The sequence below is a fragment of the Armigeres subalbatus genome, chromosome 1 (assembly GCF_024139115.2).
Source record: "Armigeres subalbatus isolate Guangzhou_Male chromosome 1, GZ_Asu_2, whole genome shotgun sequence".
Lineage (NCBI taxonomy): Eukaryota > Metazoa > Arthropoda > Insecta > Diptera > Culicidae > Armigeres > Armigeres subalbatus.
In genome coordinates this window covers 129,449,946-129,474,097 of record NC_085139.1, presented here as the reverse complement: position 1 = coordinate 129,474,097, position 24,152 = coordinate 129,449,946, and the positions used below count along the sequence as shown (strand labels likewise).

The window sequence follows — 24,152 nt, the reverse complement described above, 5'->3', positions numbered from 1 at the left end:
CTGAACATGGTAACTGCACGCGAAAAAAAAGCATTTAGCATTGATTATACTGACATTTTGCGCTAAAAATGCCCCTCAATTGAACGTCGGGATTAGATCTATGCGTGTATTTATTTAAATCATCTACGAGCTAACATAGTTAAAGATAAAGGTAATCGCAAAACTGAACCAAGACAAAACGTCTTTAAGTCCTTAACTTCTTTGTGCATCTTCATGGAGATATGCCTTCACAGCACAAATACACAGTCATGCCGGTTAAAGATCAAGTGCTCAATGGACACTTCGTTGTTTTTCTAATTGGTAACTGAAATCAACACACTGATTTTAATAAGGTTGAAGTGGTTGAATGATCGATGGAAACAAACATAGTTTATTTCAAGCTCTCATTGAATAGAACTAATGTAGACAATTGTTAGCATTCTGGTGTAATATGTTTTTTAGCTAATATTTATAATTTTGTCAAAACCATACAGTCGATTGTTCAACATAGCGGCGCTACAGCATACGCCTAAGTTTAGCTGAATACTAAAAGGCATTTTTTCGTAAAAGAAAACAGTTAAGTGACATTACTGGTATTTATGCAGTTCGAGCATAATTAACTAGAAACGTTATTACTAAACTTTATTGAATTGTGTGATTGCACTTTGAAGATGGTTTATATTAGCAACCCTTTAGTGGGCCATGCGAAGAAGTGTCGTGATGGCAACGTATGAAATCATAAAGAGAGGTAAACATAATGATGGAGCTTTAAGAACGTTTAGCTTGCTTCTGATGTTTAAAAAAAATGTAAACATGTCGGATTGGAACAGCTTTTGACGATTCTATAGGAAACAAGATGGCGTCTACGCCCATTACTTTTCCATTCATATTTGATTTAATTGTAAGACTCAGTCTTCATGCACGGTGGCCCCTGGATTCTTGAGACAAATGGCAAGTCAACCTCGCGTGGGGAATGGCTTTGAGTATTTCATAACGATTATTCAATAAATCTATAGATTTTAAATGGATTCTTCAGTTTGTCTGGCAAGCAAAGGCGGAGAATTGCTGATCTGGAAATGGCAAGTAGAATTCTCGGTCCGGCCTTGCCTGTTTTCGAATGGGAAACATTTTCGACACAATGTATTCATAGTACTTGCCACGCAAGATACATATTCATGCAATGGCGAGCGTAGAAAAGCATTCAATTTATAACTGTGAAAATAGTAGAAGAACACTAAGTCGAAAAGTAGGCCAAGCTCTAGATGAAATGTAGAGCCATTGAAGAAGAAAACAAAACGGCAAAAAAAAGATGGAACACATGCTCATGGTATGATAGTCAGAGCAGTGGCCTGCTCCGCATATCTATATACTTAATGACCATAATGAGGGACCGACTGTTTACTTCGATGACATTTACTTCCAGGGTGCAGCAGCCGCAAAAAAGTGTAGACAACAACCTTCCGTGCACCATGTTTACGCTACTCGCCACTGATTGGCGATACCGGCGTTTCTATCTGTGTTGTTAAACCTGCTACTCTATGTTTTGAGATTTTCACAATTTTCACCATGTAGTTGGAAATAGGTAGTTGGTAGTTGGAAATCGATAAAATGCATGGGAAAATCAAGTATTTTGCAAATTTATGGAAAATGGTGGTGTTTTAGAAAAAAGTAGTGATAAGGAATGAAGTACGGGGTGAAAAGATTTTCTCCTGCATTTAGTTTGCACTGACTAGTGGTCTAATGGTGATGAAATTTCGATTTTACTACCATTGAAAAAACGCCATATCTTGCATTAATCGTTTTGACTGGTACCTTATTGCCGACGCATTTATTTTTTTTTGTGCAGAAGGGAGATGTGAGGTGCATACATACCTTATACTTTTAGATTCATTCCCCTTGCGTATGATTGTTGATGACGATGATGACAGATTGATCGTGTTGATCAATCGCATACATCTGTCAACAAGCCAGTGCGAGCATTCGTCAGAAGTAGCGTCAGCATCCTATCAGGAAGTGCGGAGCTTCCTAAGCAAATAACTTGCAGTGCATAGATCGACGGCCATGTCGAGTGATTCCCCATAATTGATGGATATTTACAGCTGCCACAGCTCATTTTTTTTTTCACTGAATCGTACGTTGATTACGCTCAAAATTTAAGGCAGACCTTGTTTCAGTCAAAAAAAGAAAAACTTTGATGTGAATATGTACATTATGTGGAAGATTTTGATTTGAAAAATGTATTGGACATAACCACTTCCATTCGATGGGACTCGAACCCACGACCCACGAGTAGTGGGTTTGAGTCCCATCGAAGGAAAACGATAACCTCAAATACATTTTCAAATGCCCAAACCGGGTCGTCCAATACCCGGAAAATAGGCAATAAACTTTTATTGAATGGATCAATCAATACGCAAAAACTGCCGCTATGAAACGAACAGATCGAGTCACTTGTTCTGTCAAAACAACACGAATAGAAATATGCGTATACAGTGCCGCCGTTGTTTTGATGCGGTTGGTGCAAAATGAGTTATCTTGATTGGTCCATTGAGAAAAACTTTGTTACTGAAATGTAGACCCTGAGTACTTGTTTTATAAAGTATCCACTTGTAGGTTTTCAGATCGCTTTTACCCATCTCGCCCGAAAGAAATTTGCTTCATTGTGCCAAAAACCAAATTAAATTTCATACTGTCTAAGGTTTGAGGCACTTTACGTAATTCCCTTCAACAAACAATTCAATCACTTAGCTAATTCCGCAACCACAAACAACTTGTAATTGTTTCCACACATGTCTGAATATTTTCCTCGTCGATATCACATCGATCATCAGCAAAGCACAGACTCTACGTGACTTCATTTTATGGGCGAAATAATTCACATTGCTCGAAAAGGGGGGAAAACCCTTCCACCAAACCCTTCGAAGGGCGGCTGCGACGGAAGGCGCGTTCGTCGACCGAATGAAACCGTTAGCTCCAAAACACATCATCAAAAAATTTCCAAAACGTCTTTTTGAAATAGAAGCTTGCCTTCCCTTTATCACCTCTCGTTCAGTTTAACGATTTTGGTGGGATTTCTTTTCGCACCATGCCGATGCCTAGACCCATTCCATCCGTCGACGCGCCGTCATCGTCGTCGTGCTGGATTGGATGGAGAAATGGGCCATTAGCAATTCAAATATGGCACATTCCGCCTACCTTACGGTGGTATGGTGGTTTGGGCTGACATAAGGGAGAAGTGGGTAGGCCCTGTCTTTTCCGGAGCTTACCAGCCGAGATCGGAACAAACGAAACCGGAATGAAAACGGGGGAGTGTGGTCGAATGAATGTATGCCTTCCGGTGCTGAAAGGAACACGTGGCAGGGTGACAGGTGCACACGAGCTTGACTTAAGACGGAAATGATTGAAAGTTTGACAGCGTGTCAATCCTGGGAAAAAGGTAGGTGTATAAAAATTTATTACATGAATGAACAATCGTGATTCGATATAACCTTTGTTACACCAAACGTAAAACATTTATTTAGGAATGCGGTGATTTAAATAAATGGAGTCGTGCTATGGGAGAACAATAAGAAAGTGTGGACTGTCGAATAATCGTTATTTCCTCTCTCCTCGTGGTCACTACGTCCATAATGGAGATCAGCGTTATTTGAGAGATTTGCATAGCATTAACAACATGATTTAGTTTTCTAGAGTTAAATCTTTGTCGGTCTTGGACTTTGTTCCTCCAGTTTCCACCGCATGTTAAATATTGTTTTTGCAGTCTGCTCTTCCCAATTTTGACCAGAGCCAGACCACTATTTATACAACTAAAATTATTTGTTTCTTTGTTCGGTGACACATCTCATAATTTATGCGCCTATGTCACATGCCAAACATCGTCCGATGTAAGTATTTTACGCAGCGTTATGAGCTCCAATCAATCCGAAGGAATTCAGGGGGAATTCTACGGGAAATTCATCTGAATTTCCGCGAAAACATCTTTCCAACTTCCATAGAAAATTCTTCCTAATTTCCCAGAGAAATTCTTTTAAATTCACTTGTCACAGGATGAGTTAGTATTATCCTATTTATTTCCACTACATGATAGTAACTATTCAGATACATATTTCCAGCTGAACAATGTGACCGTCTTCAGAGTGTCGCACTTGACTAAACATCCGTGGCAATGCAAAATTGGCAAAATTTTCTCTATTATCCTTGATTCTTAATTCGCCTCCGAGAGTGCTGCCATTCACGAGTTTGCCTGAAATCAATCACAAAATTTGCAATCGAAATAAATCATTTGTAAATTCGATAAAAGCAAACAAACTCCATAAAGTCACTAGCTTTGCAGCTGGAAGTAAATTCACTGCCATGTTGGCATCTAACACCGAATTCAACCGTTGCGTCGCAAAGTGTTCAGTTAGCATCCAGGTTGTTTGCTCAGGAAAGCAAATTTTAAAGGAACTCAAGATGATTAAACCTGAATTACATCCCTCGCTTAGAGGCCGATGAAAACAAAACAAGCAGCTAATCCCACGGAAACAATAATTAACGAAGATTAGAAAGGTAAACAGTGCCAAAAGCAATCCCAGAGCGCTGCCGTAGTACGTTGAGATTGCGTTCCTTACTCACCTGGCGGTAGAACATGATTGCCCCTGAGTGGCCATGGACCCGCCCCACCCGGAAGCGAAAGAATAAAATTAAATCCTTTGTGGCTTATCTCTACACTCTTATTCGTTGGTGAAGCAGGAAGCTGCCGATGGGGGTCTGGTGGTTATTCAGCTGTTTTGGGAGTGATTTAGGAATAAACCATAAGGATGTGAACCATCCGCCAGACCAATCTCTGCATAGCCACATCCGCTGCCCATTGTCTGATTTTATCGCCCATAAATGGACCCACGACTTTTTATGTGGCGACTGGCGCTACGTCTGGAGGAACAATCTATACCATAGTCATATTATATTTTTTTCTCCATCGCCTTCGCCGTATCAAAGCAGCGTTAACGCTTTTTCATTGTTCGGTCCAGACCGACCATTCTCGCCTACATTCATAGAAGGCTGTCTGTAATGTGGGCACGATATATTTTGGGCAGTGTCTTTGTTTGAAATTAAATCTAATAGAAGGGCCTTCTTTGAAACGTTTGTTTTTGGGGCGAACTTATAACCTCTACGTATGATTAGTATACGAGGAAGGCAAAAATGAGCAATTTTTCAAATTCATGTATCTTACAAAATAGTGAATTTGGGCAGAATTTTATTCGTGGTCCTCAAAGAAGCATTTAAGTTCAACAAACTGTTTTTTTTTTTGTTAAGTATCTTGGCTTGCACATGTTTCGAAATAGACAAATTGGTATGAAATTTGTGGAAAAGAATCCACGTGTATTGGAGGGACTCGAACCCTCAACCTCATACTCTCTAGATAGGCGTGATAACCCCTACACAACAAGACCACTTAAAGGTCACGTTTGCGGAAAAGCCATCTGAATCTGAGTACCAACCTCCACCGCGGTTAGCTCTTTTTTGCAAATTGAATATCTTTCGAATGCTTGAATGCTTTACTGTTGTATATCCACAGTCAAGCGAGTGCACATTGTTTATTAAACGAGAGGATCGCACTCTATATGCCCCCAATAACGGGCTGGGCGGATTTGTTTAGAGTGCGAATCAATCACACTCTCCTCTGCCAAAGGCTTGCTTGGCTAGAGCATTTGATGAGTTGGATTGCCTTACGCAAACTGTTTTGTTCGTTACATGTTGCGAACAAGGGCATTGTAACAATGTATAAATATGATACTTTCGAGACGAAAATATCACAAAGCTGCCTATTTTACTAAAAAAAAACAGAACAATCCACTTAGCGTTGGTGGTGCCTTTCTCGCACATTTAAAAAAATGAGAAAATCACATGAGAAAGGTCGAAACAGCACTTTAGGGGATAGACTTTACTTTTCCCATCAATTCATATCCATTTGCGGTCATTTGAATGCATTGCTGTAACGTTCAAAAAAATGTTTTTGATTTTTTTCCCTTGCGACCCTTGGCAAAAAACAATGTTTTTTAATAATTTTGGAACGCAATGACTGATCGGGCTAATTTTCAATAGGAAAGAACTAGATCAATGATATCATGAGGCACTATCAGGCAAGAAAATAATTTATTTGGAATTCCTCCACTGGGCGTAGTATACATACTGAATCTATGACAAAAGGTCGAAAGACAAAACGTCGAAAGAACAAAAGGTCGCAAGACAAAAGGTCGAAAGACAAAAGGTATAAAATACAAAAAAAGGTAGAAAGGACAAAACGTCGAAAGGGACAAAAGGTCAAAGGGACAAAAGGTCGAAAGGACAAAAGGTCGAAAGGGATGAAAGGTCGAAAGGGACAAAAGGTCGAAAAGAACAAAAATGTCGAAAGGGGCAAAAGGTCGATCAAGAACAAGTTGATAACAAATTTTGTGTATTCCAAAGGAATTTGTGAAATGCATTTAACTTCAAGCAGGAATTACACACCCATCTCATTAATCAAAGTTGAAGAATGAGCAATTTTTAATGACTATGAAACAATATTATGAATATCTGGATAGTTCTATTAGAGATGAAAAAGATTGTTGAATTAAAATTTGTATTGCGCGAGACAGAGTTGTCCTATACAGTTTGCAAAACATTACTCTTTTATTTTTCATATTTTTTTTTTCACTTTCACTTAATTTTACACTATTTTTAATAATATTCATTTAAGAGATCAGATTTTTTGCCAACTGTGTAGGCCAACTCTGGGCGAGATTGATTCTCTACGTTTCAGTTTCTTGCCTATTTCGACCTTTTGTCCCTCTCGCATTTCTTATTGATTTTTTTTTCTTTCGACCTTTTGTCCCGTTCGACGTTTTGTTCTTTCGACCTTTTGTCCCGTTCGACGTTTTGTCCCTTTCGACCTTTTGTCCCTTCAACTTTTTGTCTTTCGACGTTTTGTCTTTCGACCTTTTGTCCTTTCGACCTTTTGTCTTTCGACCTTTTGTCCCTCACCCATATATACTACCAGTGTGGTTCGATACCTCGGGATCTGTGGGATTTAGAACATTACCATCTTCCACAAAGTATTGATTCATAATTCTCGCTTAAGTTTTCAAAAGGACCTAAGTAACATTTTTTTCATGAATTAATATGAATAGCGCAATCAACAGAATAACATGAAAGGTTTTGATTGCAGTACACAAATTAATTCATGAAAAAATGTTACTTACTTAGTTACTTTTGAAAAGTTAAGCGAGAATTGATTCATTTATAATTTGGCAACAATTCTTTTAGATTGATTTAGAAATTTCTTTGGGATATGTTTTAGGAAATCCTTCAGAAATTCTTTTGAGAACTCCTCCCGGTAATAATGCCAAGAATAATTTGGAAAATTTCGCCAGGAATTTCTATTGACATTCACCAGGAATTCCTTCTGAAAATTCTCTGGAAAGGTTGTCATCCACCCCTGAGACTCGGAAACAAAAATTAAGTAAAGTAGAAAAGTGCTACCAGTATTGTTCCCACGATCCAAATACTTGACCCGTAGCCAGAATCAGGTTCGAGAAAATATAAGAAGAAAATAAGAGAAGAATACTCCTCCAGGGATTATTTCGTAAACCCTCCCAACATGTATTTGTATATTTCTTCAGAAATTCCTTCAGTAAATATTGTAATGTAATATTTATTTCAATATTCATTTCAAAATTCCTGCAGGAATTATTCCGGAAATTTTGTTGAAAAAATTCTTACGAGAAATTATTGAAGAATGAAATAGGAAATCCTGAAGGAATTTCCGGTGGAGTTTTTAAAGGAAATTTAAAAGGATTTCCTGAAGGAATTTTGTAAGAAATTTCTGAATATTATTCGAAGAAATTCTGAAAAGGATTTCAAAATGAAATTTTCGAAGGATTCCAGAAAGAATTTTTGGATTTCCGAGGATTTCCGAGGATTTCCGAAGAAATTTCAAAAGGAACCTCCGAAGGTCTAAAATTATTCCTGGAAGACTTTCTAAAAAATCCGGATGAGTGAGCGAAGGAATTTTTATTACAGTAATTATATAATATATAATAATGAATAGAATAATAAGAATTTTCAAATGAACTCCTGGAAAACTGAAGAAATTCCTGAGGCAAATTTCGAAGCACTCCAATAAATTCTTATGAGATTTTCTTATGATTCCAATCTATTTTCTGTTATGATGTTTTGAATGAGCGCGAGTGGTGCTCGCATAAAGTGCTCAGTGCGACTTAGTGTTGCTAATCTTCGTAAAGAGCGCGAGTGGTGCACGCATGAAGTGCTCAGTACGAGTTATTGTTATGAATGTTTGTATGAGCGCGAGTTGTGCTCGCATAAAGTGCTTAGACTGACTTCATGTTGCTAATCTTCGTAAAGAGCGCGAGTGGTGCTCGCATAAAGTGTTCAGTGCCACTTTGTGTGGAGCTAATCTTAAAGAGCGGGACTGGTGTACGCATGAAGTGCTCAGTACGTGTTATTGTTATGACTTTTTGAATGAGCACGAGTGGTACTCGCATAAATTGGTAATTGAGACTTAGTGTCGCTAATCTTCGTAAGGAGCGCGAGTGGTTCATATAATTACATTTAACTATGAGATACAGTCAGTCGCATTCTAATAAAATGCCACTTGAGGCCCATAATATTTATGCAATATTTATAATACCAGATGATACGTACGTTGCTAAGCGCTTGAATGGATATCATTTTGCCTATAAAGTAATATGCTCGAAGGCGTAATGTCCCTAATCCAAATTTCAAGAGAAAAACAGTATTGATGAAAATTGAAATCAACAGGTACAGTTAAGAATTAATATGCAAGAAAATCTGTTCCTGACCTATATCTAAACACACAAAAAAATCATTTTTGGATGTCTGTATGACCCTTATATACTCGGAAACTACTGGAACTATAGGCGTGTGTGGTGAATGCAAAAGTTTTTGGGGCCGGGAAATTGTCTGAGTGCTCCCTTTTTGAAGGGGGGGGACTACAACAAATAAAATAGAAATTTCTGCATAACTCGAGAACTAATCAGGCAAATGGAACCAAATGTGGCATGTAGAGTTTTTTGAAGACTAGAAATGTTACTATGGTGTTTCCATCCTCTGGAAGCGGTGGGAAGAGCTCCCATACAGATAAAAAAACAAACCAAAATCTTATGGCAGGGAAAATAGGTTTTGACGTTTGCTTTGCGACCACATTCGCTTTTTCAGAATACGTCACCGTCTCTCTCTTGAAAATGAGGTTTCTGAAGGGTTAAAACCTTAATTATGAAAACACAGAAAAAAGGTTTGCGCTAAATAATTCTCGGGTACTTATTCAAAAGGACGTATGTGATTTTGTAAACAAAGATTCCAACGTCGATTTATCCAATCTGATAGCACTCCCACGCAAAATATCACCACAGGCAGATAGGAGAAGCCTTCGGCTATCTGTTGGTGGTGTTGGTTTGCGTGGGAGTGCCATCAGATTGGAAAAATCGACGTTTGAATCTTTGTTTACAAAATCACATACGTCCTTTTGAATAAGTAAGTACCCGAGAATTGTTTTTTTTTTTGAGAGACGAAGTTCGACGGATCAGCTGGCATGGCTAATTTGCGGTATCTAGTCAGTGTAAACATTATGTTTGGAGATCTCATATCTGGAGAACAAACACAATTTGACAAGCTGAATTCAACTTCGTCTCACAGTTGTTAAGTGATGTATGTGTATAGTATGTTCCACATATAATAAACTGGTTAATATTTTGGTTTCTTACATGCATAATAAAACCACAAAGTTTTCATGTTTTTCATTGAAAACCAATTCAAATGACATTTTTTTACAAAAATTCCTGAGAATAGGGGAAATGTGTGGTAATGAAACAGTACTTGCCGTTTACTAAATAATTGATATACTGTAGCGGTCATAAAAAAAATCTACTCCACCGCACACTTTTGGTTGCAATGGAAAATACGCGCCAGATTGTCACCTAAGAAAACCATACCTACATAAAAAAGCTATTTCGATATTTTTGATAATTTGGTCACCACGTGGTGTATTCCGGCGACGAATGCTTGGATAGCATGTGCTTTTTGTACTGCGGAGAAATTTTACACATCTATGAGAGCCTTGGAAAATTATCACGAAAGTTGTCATTTTGTTGCAAGGCACAATATTAAATTGCTTTGAAACCATCGAGGTAGGCCTAATGTGAACCACAACTTAGAATCACATCATCAGCAATCAAAGCAATCGGGGAATGTGTCGTTCATCACATTCAGTGAACAAACAGTGCGATATGGTGTTCCAAGTGGCTCCCGCTTGCCAATAGTCAGGATGAACTCCACATTTTCGGAATTTCATTTTTTGCCTTCCGCGTATACTAAGTATACGTAAAGACTATAGGATCACTCCAGAATCGAACTTTTGATAGAAGACTCGGAGACCCATAGTGTTATATACCAATCGACTCAACTCGGCGAATTGAGGTGATGTCTGTATATGTGTATGTATGACGCGGAATCCTTCCTAATTTTTCGCTATTGAAAATTGGCCCAATCGGCCATTGCGTTCCGGAGTTATTAAAAAACATTGTTTTTCCCCTTTTTTTCCAAATTCAAAATCGATTTTTTTTTCAAAAACTGTTTCAATGCATTTAAATGAACGCAAATAAATGTAAAATGATAGAAATAACTGAATCTATTTCCTTAAAGTGCAGTTTTGACCTCTCTTATGTGCTCTAATGTATTTTCTTGTTTTATAATACACGAGAAAGGCATCATCACCGCTAGGTGGATTATTCGGGGTTTTTCAATTTGTCTTCGGAAATCTTCTTCTTCTTCAATGGCTCTACATTCGAATTGGAACTTGGCCTGCTTTTCTACTTAGTATTCTATTAACATTCTATTAGTATTCTATTAGCATCCTCAGTTATTAATTAAAAGCTTTTATATGCCCGCCATTGAATAAATATGTATCTTGTGTGGCAAGTACAATGGATACACTATGCCCAGGATGTCGAGAATGTTTCCAACCCGAAAACATCCTAGACCGGACCGAGAAATAAACTCGCCAGAAGAATTCCTTTAATGAATTTCTTTCAATTTCCAAATCGAAAATTGCCTAGACCGGTGCCTAGTATTACGGTACTTTCGGCATGTTAATTTGAATACTAAAAAAAAATATTGAAACAATCCACCATGCACTATGGTCCACGATACAGATTGACAAAACTTTTTTTTTAGAAAACAAACGCTAGGTGGATTAGTGTTGATGGAGCCTTTCTCGTGAGTTATAAAAATAGTATTATAGTATCTAAGCCATAACTTTTAAGCCCATAGTCTGATCTGGCCAATTTAAAATAGGAACCGATGGGAAAGGATTCTGCGTCGATTCCGTTGCGAGCAAATTGGTTAAGGGTGAATGCCAAAAAAAAAAATAATTGCCAGTTTGATTCGCAGTTTTATTACAATCTGAAAATGAACAAAACAATTGGTCAACAGGATACTTGTGTTTTCTTATTGATACTTCATCAATTTATTAAAAGAAGGCAGATTTCACTTGAAAACATTGACTGATTTTGAAAATAGTTTAAAACCAAAATCACCCTATTCCGGGCAAACGTCTATTTCTAAAGAAGGAAAAACATCCCCCATGTCTTATTCCGGACAAACGTCAATTTTTAAAGAAGGGATCACATTCACCATCCAGAAGCGGAAACGAGCCAGCCCCGGACTGAAAGTCTTCCTAATAAAGACATTAAAAAAACATCCAGAAGGTAGCACATTAATCATTGATTTTCCCCTTTTCCATCCTTAACCCACTATCGTCGTCTCCTTAATATGTGTGTTCCAAATTTGGCTGAAATCGGCTAAGGGGAGATCAGAAGTTACACTGAGGTGGTTGAGAGCTGATCAATGCCAGTCCCTCCACAACCTTCCGTTTTCCAAAAATCATTTTCACCTTGGTAATTTGGCTGAAATCCGTCCAGTGTTTCAGAATTTACTCTAAATTACTTGTTTTCTGAACAATATCCCACCAACTTTTCCAAATTACGCTTTCATATGATTGTCTCCTCATAGTGAATATGTGTACAAAATTTGGTTGAAATCGTTCCTGGGAGTTGAAAGTTGCACAGAATTTTTCGTTTTCTAAACATAATCCCTCCCACCACCCATCCCCCTTTTCCAAATGACCCTACCATCCCCTTTGTTAACTTCTATCACTATCATGGTTCTTGATCGTAAATTGTGCCGTCCAACTGCAAATCACTGTTTTTGGATGCTTCTGCATACATTTTTCCATATAAACTTCAAACGAGTTTAGCACCGCCCAAACGTTGACCGATTAGGAGGAAATTTTGTCCAGATCATCAGGGCATCAAATAGAACCGAATAAGAGGGCGGCCCATCAAAAAATTTGAAAAAGTGTTTTTTGAGTCACTCTCAATATCAACTTTTGAAAAAAAAACTTTTTTTTTTCAGAAAAACAATTATTTTTCTGTAAGAATTTTTTTTTTTCAATAGTTGATATTTAAGATTGAAGCAAACATGGCATTTAAAAGAGCAAATCATGTTGTTTATTATGTCAAAAAATTGGAGATAATTAAATAAAAAATAAAAAAATAAAACTTTTTGTTGGTTTTACTATTATTATTTTATTATTGATATCACCCTACTGCAAGATTTAACTATACTTTTAAGAAAATAAAAAAAGTCCTCCAAACTGTTCTGAATACTTGGACCCTTGTTGTAGAGTTATCGAAAAATAGGGTGGCCCATTCTATAAACATGTGAAAAAAAACCTTTTTTATTTTTCCCTAAAAAGTTTTACAAAATGGTAGCGTAGCTCATTCCAAGCAACTTTGCCTCACAACCTTTTATTGTAGCTCTTAAGGGGATACGGGAAGCACGAACAATCATCAAATCGTCATCATTTTCATCATTGAATGCATTCATCATTGAAAGAATTTTTTTTTCTACTACGAATATGATTTTGAAAAAGTATCAGCGGCGCGAGCTTACTCTCCATCTACATGTTGATACATTTACAGTTACATCAAACAACTAGAAGCCGAAATACACCGCTCCAAAGTTACGAGGTGAAAATGCCAGAAAGAGACAAAAGATAGGAAAAATAATACGGTGTGTAGTGCTTCCCCGAGTCACCTTAAGCTCAATGATTTAGAGCAATTTTACTAACTAGGGACACCCTACCCTCAAAAAACAATATTTTCTATCAGCTCATTTTATTTTGTTTGTTTAGATTATATCTTTTGATCGGCAACATATATTGAGCAAATTTACTTATCAAAAACTGATGATGGCCTTACTATTCTGATCAACTTTGTAGAACAACTTTTATTTTCTCAAAAAAAAAAGTAATTGTATAAAATTGTATCCTGGAGCATATTCCAATGAAACAAAATACAATTTTTGATGGAAAAGACCAAATACCTATATCATACTGTTTTAGGTTGACCAAAACATATCGTGCACACCACCAACCATACAAATAGAATAGAACCACCGGAAATAGCTGACAATACGTTTCTTACTGACGAGAATCTCACCACGGGAACATTTACAGTTACTCTGCCACTTGGGACACGACACGGAGTGAAGGAACGGGCCCACATTTCACCGAAACAGTAATCCCTCCGATCAGCGATTTGGCCGATTTTTTATGACAATGAGTGTCGTCTTTCACTGGGCTACCCCATGGGGGGCCACCGTCGTCGTGCTGTGCTGCGAGATGATCTTCCCTTGTTTTCACGTCGACGAAGATGCTGAGTGAGACGTTCTTCTGTGAATGGTTTTCAGCATAATAACAGCCAGCAACTCGTTTAACCGGATCATTGTTGACTCTTTATGTTCAAACGCCTGCCTACTCGTAGTAGTGGGTCAGAGGATTTGGATTTATTTGAATTGATGATACTGGGGGATGCTGTTCATTATCAAGGGGCACAGAAACGGAAATTAACTCATATCCGCTTAGCTTCACATGAATGACACAGTACTTGTGAACTATTTATTCATTTAATATATATGTTGAGATGCTCACTGGCACCATTAAACCTCATAGGACACAACTGTCAAAAAGAAGCTTTCCTTATTAAGCATTCCAGTCGGCGAAGTTCCTTATACAAAGGAAAAAGGGATGATTTGAAAAACATAAGTCCTTACAACAAAAATTGAAGAAGTGAATGAAGAAGAAGGAGCGTTAGAATCAAACAATCACCTTTTTTAACTGCAGTTTCAAGTGTTTTTATACGAAATTTTGATTCTGTTAGGCTTGTTTGTTGTGTTTCATACTGCTGTTGTTTCTTCTGAAATGCTGAGCTTATAATGCAATGCATAATTTATATGGTTTATCATTTTGTTACTTTCATACTTCTAATATTTCATAATTAACTAATATTTTTTACGATACATGTTAACTTTTAATGTTCAACAACTTATTACACACTACAACTGACACATGTTCATCAATATTTTTTCAGCGATCATTTCACAAGGTATTTTTTTGGTGACTGAGCTGTCTAGAACCATGCCATAGTCATGTTTTTTTAAACTTAATTTTATTTTTTAAACAAATTTTTTTAGAGCTATTCGATACCACCCTTTATCTCACATATAAGTAATCCGCTTCTGCAGCAATATTGTCTTCTATACAGCCCACACTTTCTCTTATCAGACCGGCCAATAACCTCGAGATATAATCCAAAGTTTTCCTGCCGAGCTTTACAATAAAAGTTTGTTCTGTTCGGTGTAGGTGTGTTGCTATAGGTATATGGTCCACAAGCGGCAAACAATTCCTGATATCGACTCAGAAACAATCCTTTCAATGAATCGCTTTTGGCACGTCCAACAAAAACAAAATCGTAAAAAATAATATTTTATTTTAATTTTCTTCGACAAAGCAGTATTTTTCGTTTCCTTTTTGCCTTCGTTGTTGACCGTTCCACATTTAACAAACAGCGGATCAAATGAGCCCCAGTCGCGTTCAAACGAATACAATGAACGGCAAGCCGGAGCCACGCAGAGGAAAAATGTGATTGACAAAACATTTTTTCCGCCTGATTTATGCATGACGGTCAATCATCGACAGTTCGACTCGGCATTTTGCCAGAAGGGTTGTTCCCATTACTTTTGAAATTGAAAATAAAGGACATCAAATTCGGCGGAGCGTGAAAAAAGTCCAAGTCTCCGATATGCCTTCTGGGAAATAATTAGGCCCGTTATTTTCAAACAAAAATTGTCCTCGAAAGAGTGTCATCTTGTTTGGGAATGCGCAAACTTTTTTTTTCAGCAAAGCATCAACTAGGGATGGTTTTGCATCCAATTCAAAATCAATTCAGGCTGGAGCGGATTGCCAGAATAAATACATCATGTCATATGCCTATAATAAGACAAAAGAGTGACATATAGTTTGAATTAATTTATACTCGGACATTTTTTACTTATTGTCATACCCTATTCTATCACTTTGATTATTACACATAAAATGTGATAGCTCGGGTCTCAAGTTAGGCTTGAAAGCAAAGGTATACTATTGCCGATGCGAATGCGGCGGGTTCGATTATCGGTTCCGTTATAGGATGTTTTCAAGAGGGCAGAGTACAGTTTATGGATACAAATATTGAAAACAAATGGTGTGAAAATTGCAATTATTTTTTTTGATAAATTTTGATTGCCTATTACATTTTCATTTCCCGTAAAATTAATTCATTCGATTCTTTGTACTCTAATTTTCAGATGTCGAAAATATACCAGTGGTGAAGCATGTGGCCATGGCTGGGAGAAATGTTACCCTCAACTGTCCGGGGGTAACCGAGCACTCACTAGTGGACACCTTGATTTGGCGAACCACACAAACCATCATTGAGTACGTGGAAGGGGAACTGTCGCTGGCCAGTAGTCTAAGAGTGAGTAACCAAAAAAATGTAAATCAAAATATCAAACCCTGAGTTAGGCATCAATATCATCATAAAGTATATTTAGGTGTTCACAATATTGACATAGGTTCGCTCGACTATTTCCCCAGAATTGGAAAAACTATCCGGAATTTCCAGGAAAAGATAATTTCAGGAATGTAATTATATCCATGCAGTGCAACTTGGTTGCATACAGCAACCAAATTAAAGAATTTTATACGGAATGTAATGGTTTTTGGAATTCAAATTTATGGTTGAACATCATGTTAGTTAAGTAGCTAAACAGGCAACGATTTTACATTTGATAGATTTTAAGTTCTAATGATTTCAAAAACGAATGATTAATGAAGCATGACTGGAATGAAAGAACTGTACACAGTGAGCAGCATCAATAAAAAAAATTAAAAAAAATCAATTCAAACTGAAGCCTATTCAAATTCAGTCCAATTTCAATCTGTAATCAAATCAAGCAGCTGTTGTTTAATTGGTAATACAAACCTGCACTTAAAGACAAAGAATTGGTTCAAGTCTTATCGGTAGACGATTGTTTTGTCGCAACATTGACTAAAATTCAATAACACCCCCTACATTTCGGAAACTTTATTTATAAAAATCATGTCTTGTCTTGTCTTATATGTACTCTATATATAAAAACCTTAAGCCTTTTGTCTGTGCTCAAAAAAACTTACGTTGTCTGTGCTCTAGGGTCAAAAAAGAAAGACCCTTTCGAAAGGTCTTTCGAAAGATAATTTAATTATCTTTTAAGTCGTAAGCAAACATTGACTATAGGTGGGTGGGTACTTCGCGGGGAGGGGTTTTTATGAAAAAAGGTACAAAAACTATGTTTTTATTCTTATTTTACTTACCGCCATCGGGGTTGACAATGGGTCTGGGGGGTGAAAATGGGTCATCGCTCTCACCGACAGCCTGGAGGTCGGATAGCAAAATGGTTCAAAAAGGTCTCTTATATTTTAGTCTTCTTGCCCTCAGATACATTCAATCTATTCTACAAGCATTCTAAGTACTTGTAACAGTGACCCATTCTCACCCCCATTTGACACATTGCCACCCCCGACGACGGTATATCTGAAAATACTACCCATTTTGAACCGCACCTTTTCAAAAAGGTTATGCAGGAAGGCGTGTGCTTTGACTGAGGAATTGATTAGTTTAGAACTTGGCCGCTAGGTGATGGTATATTTGTATTCATAATTTTAGACCACTCAAGGTATTCCGATGTATGGAATTTCCTATATTGTTCATATCGCACAAATTTGAAATTTTTTAAAATGATGCCTTAAGCAAAGGTCGTTTGGTGAGATTGGACTGTCTTGTAACGGAAAAAATAATTAGGAATTTTACAAATATGCGGCAATTTGGCTGATCTTTAGTTACGCTTGTAGGCCTTAACTCCAGGGTTTTCTTAGATGACCTAAAACATATTCTGTGAACGCTTTCTATTATTTGCATTGCTGGAGCTGGTTGAACACAAAGAAAACTCTTGGTGGACTGTACCACAACATTCATGTTTCCAATAACTGCTACGAACCAAAATACATCAGATCTCAGATGGAACAGAATATTCAAATATAACAGTTCACAAGAGCCGCATCTCGAAAGAAGTGCTCATTATATTGAGCACCGCTTCGTAGTCCTGGACATCCTGAACAATGTTACCGAATGAAACTTGGGTGTAGGTACGAGGGATCATAAGCTAAAGCAATATTTCAAACATGCAAGACTATTGCAAGTACACTAGCGCCAACTATGTGTTAACATCTTAATTATTTTTTCCGTTACAAGACAGTCCATTTCCACCAGACGAACTTTGTTAAAGACGATAAAAATGTCTTTCGAAACAGCCCAAAAATCTAAAATTATTCAAACAATAAAAACGTTATAGCAATTTCAATTTGAAGTCAATTTGACGCCAGAGCGCAGGCAAGGCGAGTTTTTTGAAAAAAAAAGTACACTGTAGCGCTTATTTCCAACATTTTTTAAGCGAATTTACACCTAGGGGACAAATATCGGCGAGTTTAACCAAACTACCAAAAATTAGGAAAATCGGTTGAAAACTAAAAAACTGGCAGCTTTTCCAGTTGACCCCAGAGCATCCAATCCAAATCCAATCCAAATCCAATCCAAATCCAATCCAAATCCAATCCAATCCAAATCAAATTCAAATCCATTCCAAATCCATTCCAAATTCAATCCAAATCCAATCCAAATCCTATCCAAATCTAATCCAAATCCAATCCAAATCCAATACAAATCCAATTCAAATCCAATCCAAATCCAATCCAAATCAAATCCAAATCCAACGCAAATCCAATCCAATTCCAATGCAAATCCAATCTAAATCCAAGTCGGTTCGTGCGATACCAGTCAGTCAGTCCAGTCTAAATCAGTCCAGGTCGATCAAGTCAGTCAGATCCAGTCCAGGTCAGTCCAGTCAGTCCAGTCCTGAATTCAGTCAGGTCAGTCCAAATCCAGTCGGTCAGATCCAGTCCAGTCAAGTCAATCCAGTCCAGGTCGGTCAGTCAATCCAGATCCAGTCAAATCAGTCAGATCGGTCAAATCCAGTCCAGGTCAGTCAATCAGGTCAGGTCCAGTCCAGGTCAGTCAGATCGGTCCAGTCAATCCAGTCCAGGTCAGTCCAGGTCCAGTCCAGATCCAGTCCAGGTCAGTCCAGATCCAGTCCAGGTCAGTCCAGATCCAGTCAGGTCAGTCCAGATCAGGTCGGTCCAGGTCAGTCCAGATCAGTCCAGATCAGTCAGGTCCAGTCAGATCCAGTCCAGGTCAGTCCAGATCCAGTCAGGTCAGTCCAGGTCAGTCCAGGTCAGTCCAGATCCAGTCCAGATCCAGTCAGGTCCAGATCCAGTCGTTCAGGTCAGTCCAGGTCGGTCCAGGTCCAGTCCAGATCCAGTCAGATCCAGTCCAGGTACAGTCCAGGTCAGTCCAGATCCAGTCCAGGTCGGTCCAGGTCAGATCCAGTCCAGTCAGGTCAGTCCAGGTCAGTCAGGTCCAGGTCAGTCAGGTCAAAGATCCAGATCCAGTCCGTCCCAGGTCGTCCGTTTGAGTTCCAGTCCAGGTCCAGTCCAGTTAAAGTCCGGTCGGATCCAGTTCAGATCTGTTTCCAGATCTGATCTGGAGTCAGTCCAGATCCGTTTCCAAAACCTGATTTCAAAGATCCAGAGTCCTGTTCAGGTCTAGTCCAGGCCCGTTCCAGATCCAGATCAGTCAGATCTAGTCCAGATCAGGTCAGATCCAGTCCAGATCAGTCCAGATCGGTCAGATCCAGTCGAGTCCAGATCAGATCCAGAACCAGTCCAGGTCAGTCCAGGTCCAGTCCTAGTCAGTCCAGGTCAGTCCAGGTCAGGTCAGTCCAGATCCAGTACCAGTCCGGTCCAGATCCGGTACCAAGTCAGTCCAGATCCAGTCCAGGTCCAGTTCAGATCCAGTCGGTTTCGGCCCAGATCCAGTCAAGATCCAGTCAGTCAAGTCGGTCCAGGTCCAGTCCAGGTCCGTTTCCAGGTCGATCAAGAGTTCGGTCCAAAGCCAGTCCAGGTCAGTCCAGGTCCAGTTCAGGTCAGTCCAGGTCGGTCCAGATCAGTTCAGAGTCAGATCCGGTCCAGTCGGTCAGGTCAGTCCAGATCGGTCCAGGTCGGTCAGGTCCAGTTCCAGGTCCAGTCCAGGTCCAGTACAGGTCAGTCCAGGTCGGTTCAGATCCTGTTCAGGATCCAGTCCAGATCGAGTTCAGGTCAGTCGGTTTCGGCCCAAAGTCCAGTCCAGGTCCAGATCCAGTCCAGATCCAGTCCAGGTCAGTCCAGATCAGTGCCAGATCCAGTCCAGAGTCAGTCCAGGTCAGTCCAGGTCAGTCAGATCGGTCAGATCCAGTCCAGGTCCAGTCCAGATCGATCCAGGTCGGTCAGATCCAGTCCAGATCCAGTCAGATCCAGTCCCAGTCAGTCTTGATCGAGTCTTGATCCAGTCCAGATCCAGTCCAGGTCCAGTCCAGATCAGTCAGGTCAGGTCAGGTCCAGATCCAGTCCAGTCCAAGTCGGTCAGATCCAGATCCAGTCAGTCCAGATCCAGTCCAGGTCGGTCAGATCCAGTCCAGATCCAGTCCAGAGTACAGTCATGTCCAGTCAGTCAGGTCCAGTCAAGGCCAGTCAAGTCCAGTCCAGTCCAAGGTCAGTCTGGTCCAGTCGGTCCAGATCAGGTCCAGATCCGGGTCCAGGTCGGTCCAGATCCAGTTCAGGTAAGTCCAAGGTCAGTCCATATCCAGTCATCGGTCAGTCCATGTCAGTCAATCCAGTCGGTCCAGTCCATCGATCCAGTCCAGTCAGATCCAGTCAGGTCAGTCAGATCCAGGTCAGATCCAGTCCAGTCCAGTCAGTCCATCCAGTCTGATCCAGGTCAGTCAGCTCCAGTCCAGTCAGTCCAGTCCAGTCAGTCAGTCAGTCCAGATCCAGTCAGGTCAGTCCAGATCAGTCCAGGTCAGTCAGATCCAGTCCAGGTCAGTCCAGTCCAGTCAGCCAAGTCCAGTCCAGTGCCCGGTTCAGATCCAGTCCAGATCCAGTCAGAGTCCAGTCCAAGTCCAGTCCAGATCAGGTCCAAGATCCAGATCAGATCCATGTCCAGTCCAGTCATGTCGATCAGTCCAGTCCATATCCAGTCAGTCCATGTCAGTCAGTCCAGGTCAGTCCAGATCCAGGTCAGATCCAGTCCAGTCCAGTCAGTCAGGTCAGTCTAGTCCAGATCCAGTCCAGGTCCAGTCCAGGTCAGTCCAGTCAGTCAGTCCAGTCAGTCAGGTCAGTCCAGAGTCCAAGTCAGATCCAGTCAGGTCCAGATCCAGTCCAGTCCAGTCCAGTCAGGTCAGGGCCAGAGTCCAGTCAGGTGCGGTTCAGATCAGTCCAGGTCAGATCCAGGTCAGTCCAGATCAGTCCAGGTCCAGTCCAGGTCAGATCCAGATCCAGGTCAGTCAGTCCAGTCCGGTTCCAGTACCAGATCCAGTCTAGAGTCGATCCAGGTCCAGATCAGATCCAGTCCAGGTCCGGTCAAGTCCAGTCCCGGTCAGTCCAGTCGGTCCCAAGATCGTCAGATCGAGTCCAGTCAGTCCGATCAGTCAAGTCAGTCCCAGGTCAGTCCAGATCAGTCCAGGTCGAATTGAGTCCGGTCAGTCCAGATCGGTCCAGGTCGGTTCAGGAAGTCCAGTCCAGGTCAGAGCCGGTCAGATCCAAGATCCAGTCCAGATCAGTCCAGGTCAGTCCCAGATCAGTCAGGTCCAGTCCAGATCCGGAATTCAAGGTCAGTCAGGTCGGTTCCAGGAGTCCAGGTCCAAGTCGGATCGGTTCAGATCCAGTCAGTCCAGGTCGGTCAGGTCAGTCCAAGAGTCAGTCCAGGTCCAGTCCAGTCAGTCAGTCCCAGATCGGTCCAGATCCAGTCCAGGTCGGTCAGAGTCAGTCCAGATCAGTCAAGATCCAGTCAGGTTCAGTCCGAGTCAGGTCCAGTCCAGGTCAGTCCAGATCAGTCAGTCGGTCCAGTCCAGTCAGTCAGATCAGTCATTCGGTCAGTCCAGTCAGTCCAGGTCAAAGTCCAGTCCAGGTCCAGTCCAGATCGGCTCCAGATCCATCCAGATCCGTTTGAGTTCCAGTCAGGTCCAGTCCAGTTAAGATCAGTCCGGATCCAGTTCAGGTCTGTTTCCAGATCTAGTCAGGTCAGTCCCAGATCCGTTTCAGTACTGATTCAGTCAAGATCCAGTCCAGATCCTGTTCAGGTCTAGTCAGGTCAGGTCCAGATCCAGTCCAAGTCCAGTCCAGATCAGTCAGATCCAGATCCAGTCCAGGTCCAGTCCAGGTCAGTCCGAGTCGGTCAGGTCCAGTCCAGGTCCAGTCCAGGTCAGTCCAGGTCAGTCCAGGTCCAGTCAGGTCAGTCCAGGTCCAGTCCAGGTCCAGTCCAGGTCAGTCCAGATCCAGTCCAGGTCAGTCGATCCAGATCAGTCCAGGTCCAGTCAGTCAGATCGGTCAGGTCGGATCCAGTCAGATCCAGGTCAGATCGGTCAGATCCAGGTCAGTCCAGATCAGTCCAGGTCCAGTCCAGGTCGGTCCAGATCGGTCAAGTCAGTCAGGTCCAGTCAGATCCAGTCCAGTCCAGTCCAGATCCAGTCAGGTCAGTCAGATCCAGGTCAGATCCAGAGTCAGGTCCAGTCCAGGTCAGTCCAGATCCAGTCAGATCGGTCCAGGTCAGTCCAGGTCCAGTCCAGATCGGTCAGGTCAGTCCAGATCCAGTCCAGGTCAGTCCAAGGTCAGTCCAGTCAGTCCAGATCGGTCCAGGTCCAGTCCAGGTCCGGTCCAGGTCAGTCCAGATCCAGTCAGTCCAAGATCGGTCCAGGTCAGATCCAGATCCAGTCCAGTCAGTCCAGATCAGTCAGATCCAGTCAGGTCAGTCCATGTCAGTCCAGGTCGGTCCAGGTCAGTCCAGGTCAGTCCAGATCAGTCCAGATCAGTCCAGTCCAGGTCAGTCAGATCCAGTCAGGTCAGTCCAGTCAGTCCAAGGTCGGTCAGGTCAGTCCAGTCCAGTCAGGTCCAGTCGATCCAGTCAGGTCCAGTCAGGTCAGTCCCAGGTCGGTCAAGCCAGTCAGGGTCCAGTCCAGTCTGAGTTCAGATCGATCGAGTCCAGTCAGTCAGGATCCAGTCCAGATCAGTCCAGTCAGTCAGGTCAGATCCAGTCAGGTCAGTCCAGATCCAGTCAGGTCAAGTCGTCCAGTCAGGTCAGTCCAGTCCAGTCGGTCCAAGATCCAGGTCAAGATCAGGTCAGTCCAGGTCAGTCAGTCCAGTCAGTCGGTCAGTCAGTCAGGTCCAGTCGAGTCCAGATCCAGTCAGTCAGATCCAGTCCAGGTCAGTCAGGTCCAGTCCAGGTCAGTTCCAGTCAGTCCAGATCCAGTCCAGTCCAGTCAGATCAGTCCAAGATCAGTCAGGTCAGTCCAGATCAGTCCAGTCCAGTCAGGTCAGTCCAGGTCAGTCCAGATCCAGTCCAAGTCAGTCGATCCAGTCAGTCCAGATCCAGTCAGGTCGGTCCAGTCAGTCCAGGTCAGAGTCAGTCCAGGTCAGTCAGATCCAGTCCAGATCCAGTCCAAGATCCAGTCCAGATCAGTCCAGATCAGTCCAGGTCAGTCCAGATCGGTCCAGTCAGTCCAGGTCAGTCCAGATCCAGTCAGTCCAGTCAGGTCAGTCAGGTCAGTCCAGTCGGTCCAGGTCAGTCAGGTTCGGTCCGTCAGATCGGTCAGTCCAGTCGATCCAGTTGGTCGTCAGATCGGTCCAGATCCAGTCCAGAGTCCGGTCAGGTCAGTCCAGGTCAGGTCCAGGTCCAGATCCAGGTCAAGTCAGGTCGGTCAGTCAGTCCAGATCAGGTCCAGATCCGTTCAGGTCCAGTCGATTGTCGTTTGAGTCAGTCCAGGTCGGTCCAGGTCGGTCCAGTCAGGTCCAGATCCAGTCAGATCCGGTCCAGATCGGTCAGGTCCAGTCCACGGTCAGTCCCAGGTCAGTCCCAGGATCCAGATTCCAGTCCAGGTCAGTCCAGGTCCAGTCCAGATCCAGTCCAGTCGGTCCAGATCAGGTCCAGTTCAGGTTCGGTCCAGTCCAGATCCAGTCGAGTCAGTCCAGATCCAGTCCAGGTCAGTCAGTCAGTCCAGGTCAGTCAGGAACGATCCAGGTCCAGTCCAGATCCAGTCCAGATCCGGTCCAGTCAGTCCAGATCCAGTCCAGATCCAGTCCAGGTCAGTCAGGTCCAGTCCAGGTCAGTCAGATCCAGTCAGGTCGGTCAGGTCAGTCAGTCCAGTCAGTCAGTCCAAGATCGGTCCAGGTCCAGTCCAGATCAGTCCGATCCAGTCGGTCAGTCCAGGTCGATCCAGTCAGGTCAGTCCAGAGTCAGTCGATCCAGTCCAGATCCAGTCCAGATCCAGTCCAGATCCAGTCCGTCCAGTCAGGATCCAGGTCCAGGTCCAGATCCAGTCAGGTCAGTCCAGGTCAGTCAGGTCGGTCCAGGTCAAGGTCAGGTCCAGTCGAGTCGGTCAGGTTCCAGTCCAGATCCAGTCCAGGTCAGTCCAGGTCCAGTCCAGGTCAGTCCAGTCCAGTCAGGTTCAGTCCAGATCCAGTCCAGGTCAGATCCAGTCAGTCCAGTCCAGTCAGGTCAGTCAGGTCGATCCAGTCAGTCAGATCCAGTCAGATCCAGTCCAAAGTCCCAGTCCAGGTC

General features: G+C 41.8%; 1 protein-coding gene across 1 annotated transcript in view; it reads left to right on the top strand.

The window, feature by feature from the left end:
- The window catches only part of LOC134205127 (tyrosine-protein phosphatase 99A-like), a 409,912-nt gene that overhangs the window by 161,315 nt on the left and 224,445 nt on the right, over window positions 1-24,152 (top strand). The window contains 1 exon segment of the mRNA XM_062680070.1: window positions 15,721-15,890. Coding sequence (XP_062536054.1) covers window positions 15,721-15,890 — 170 coding nt within the window.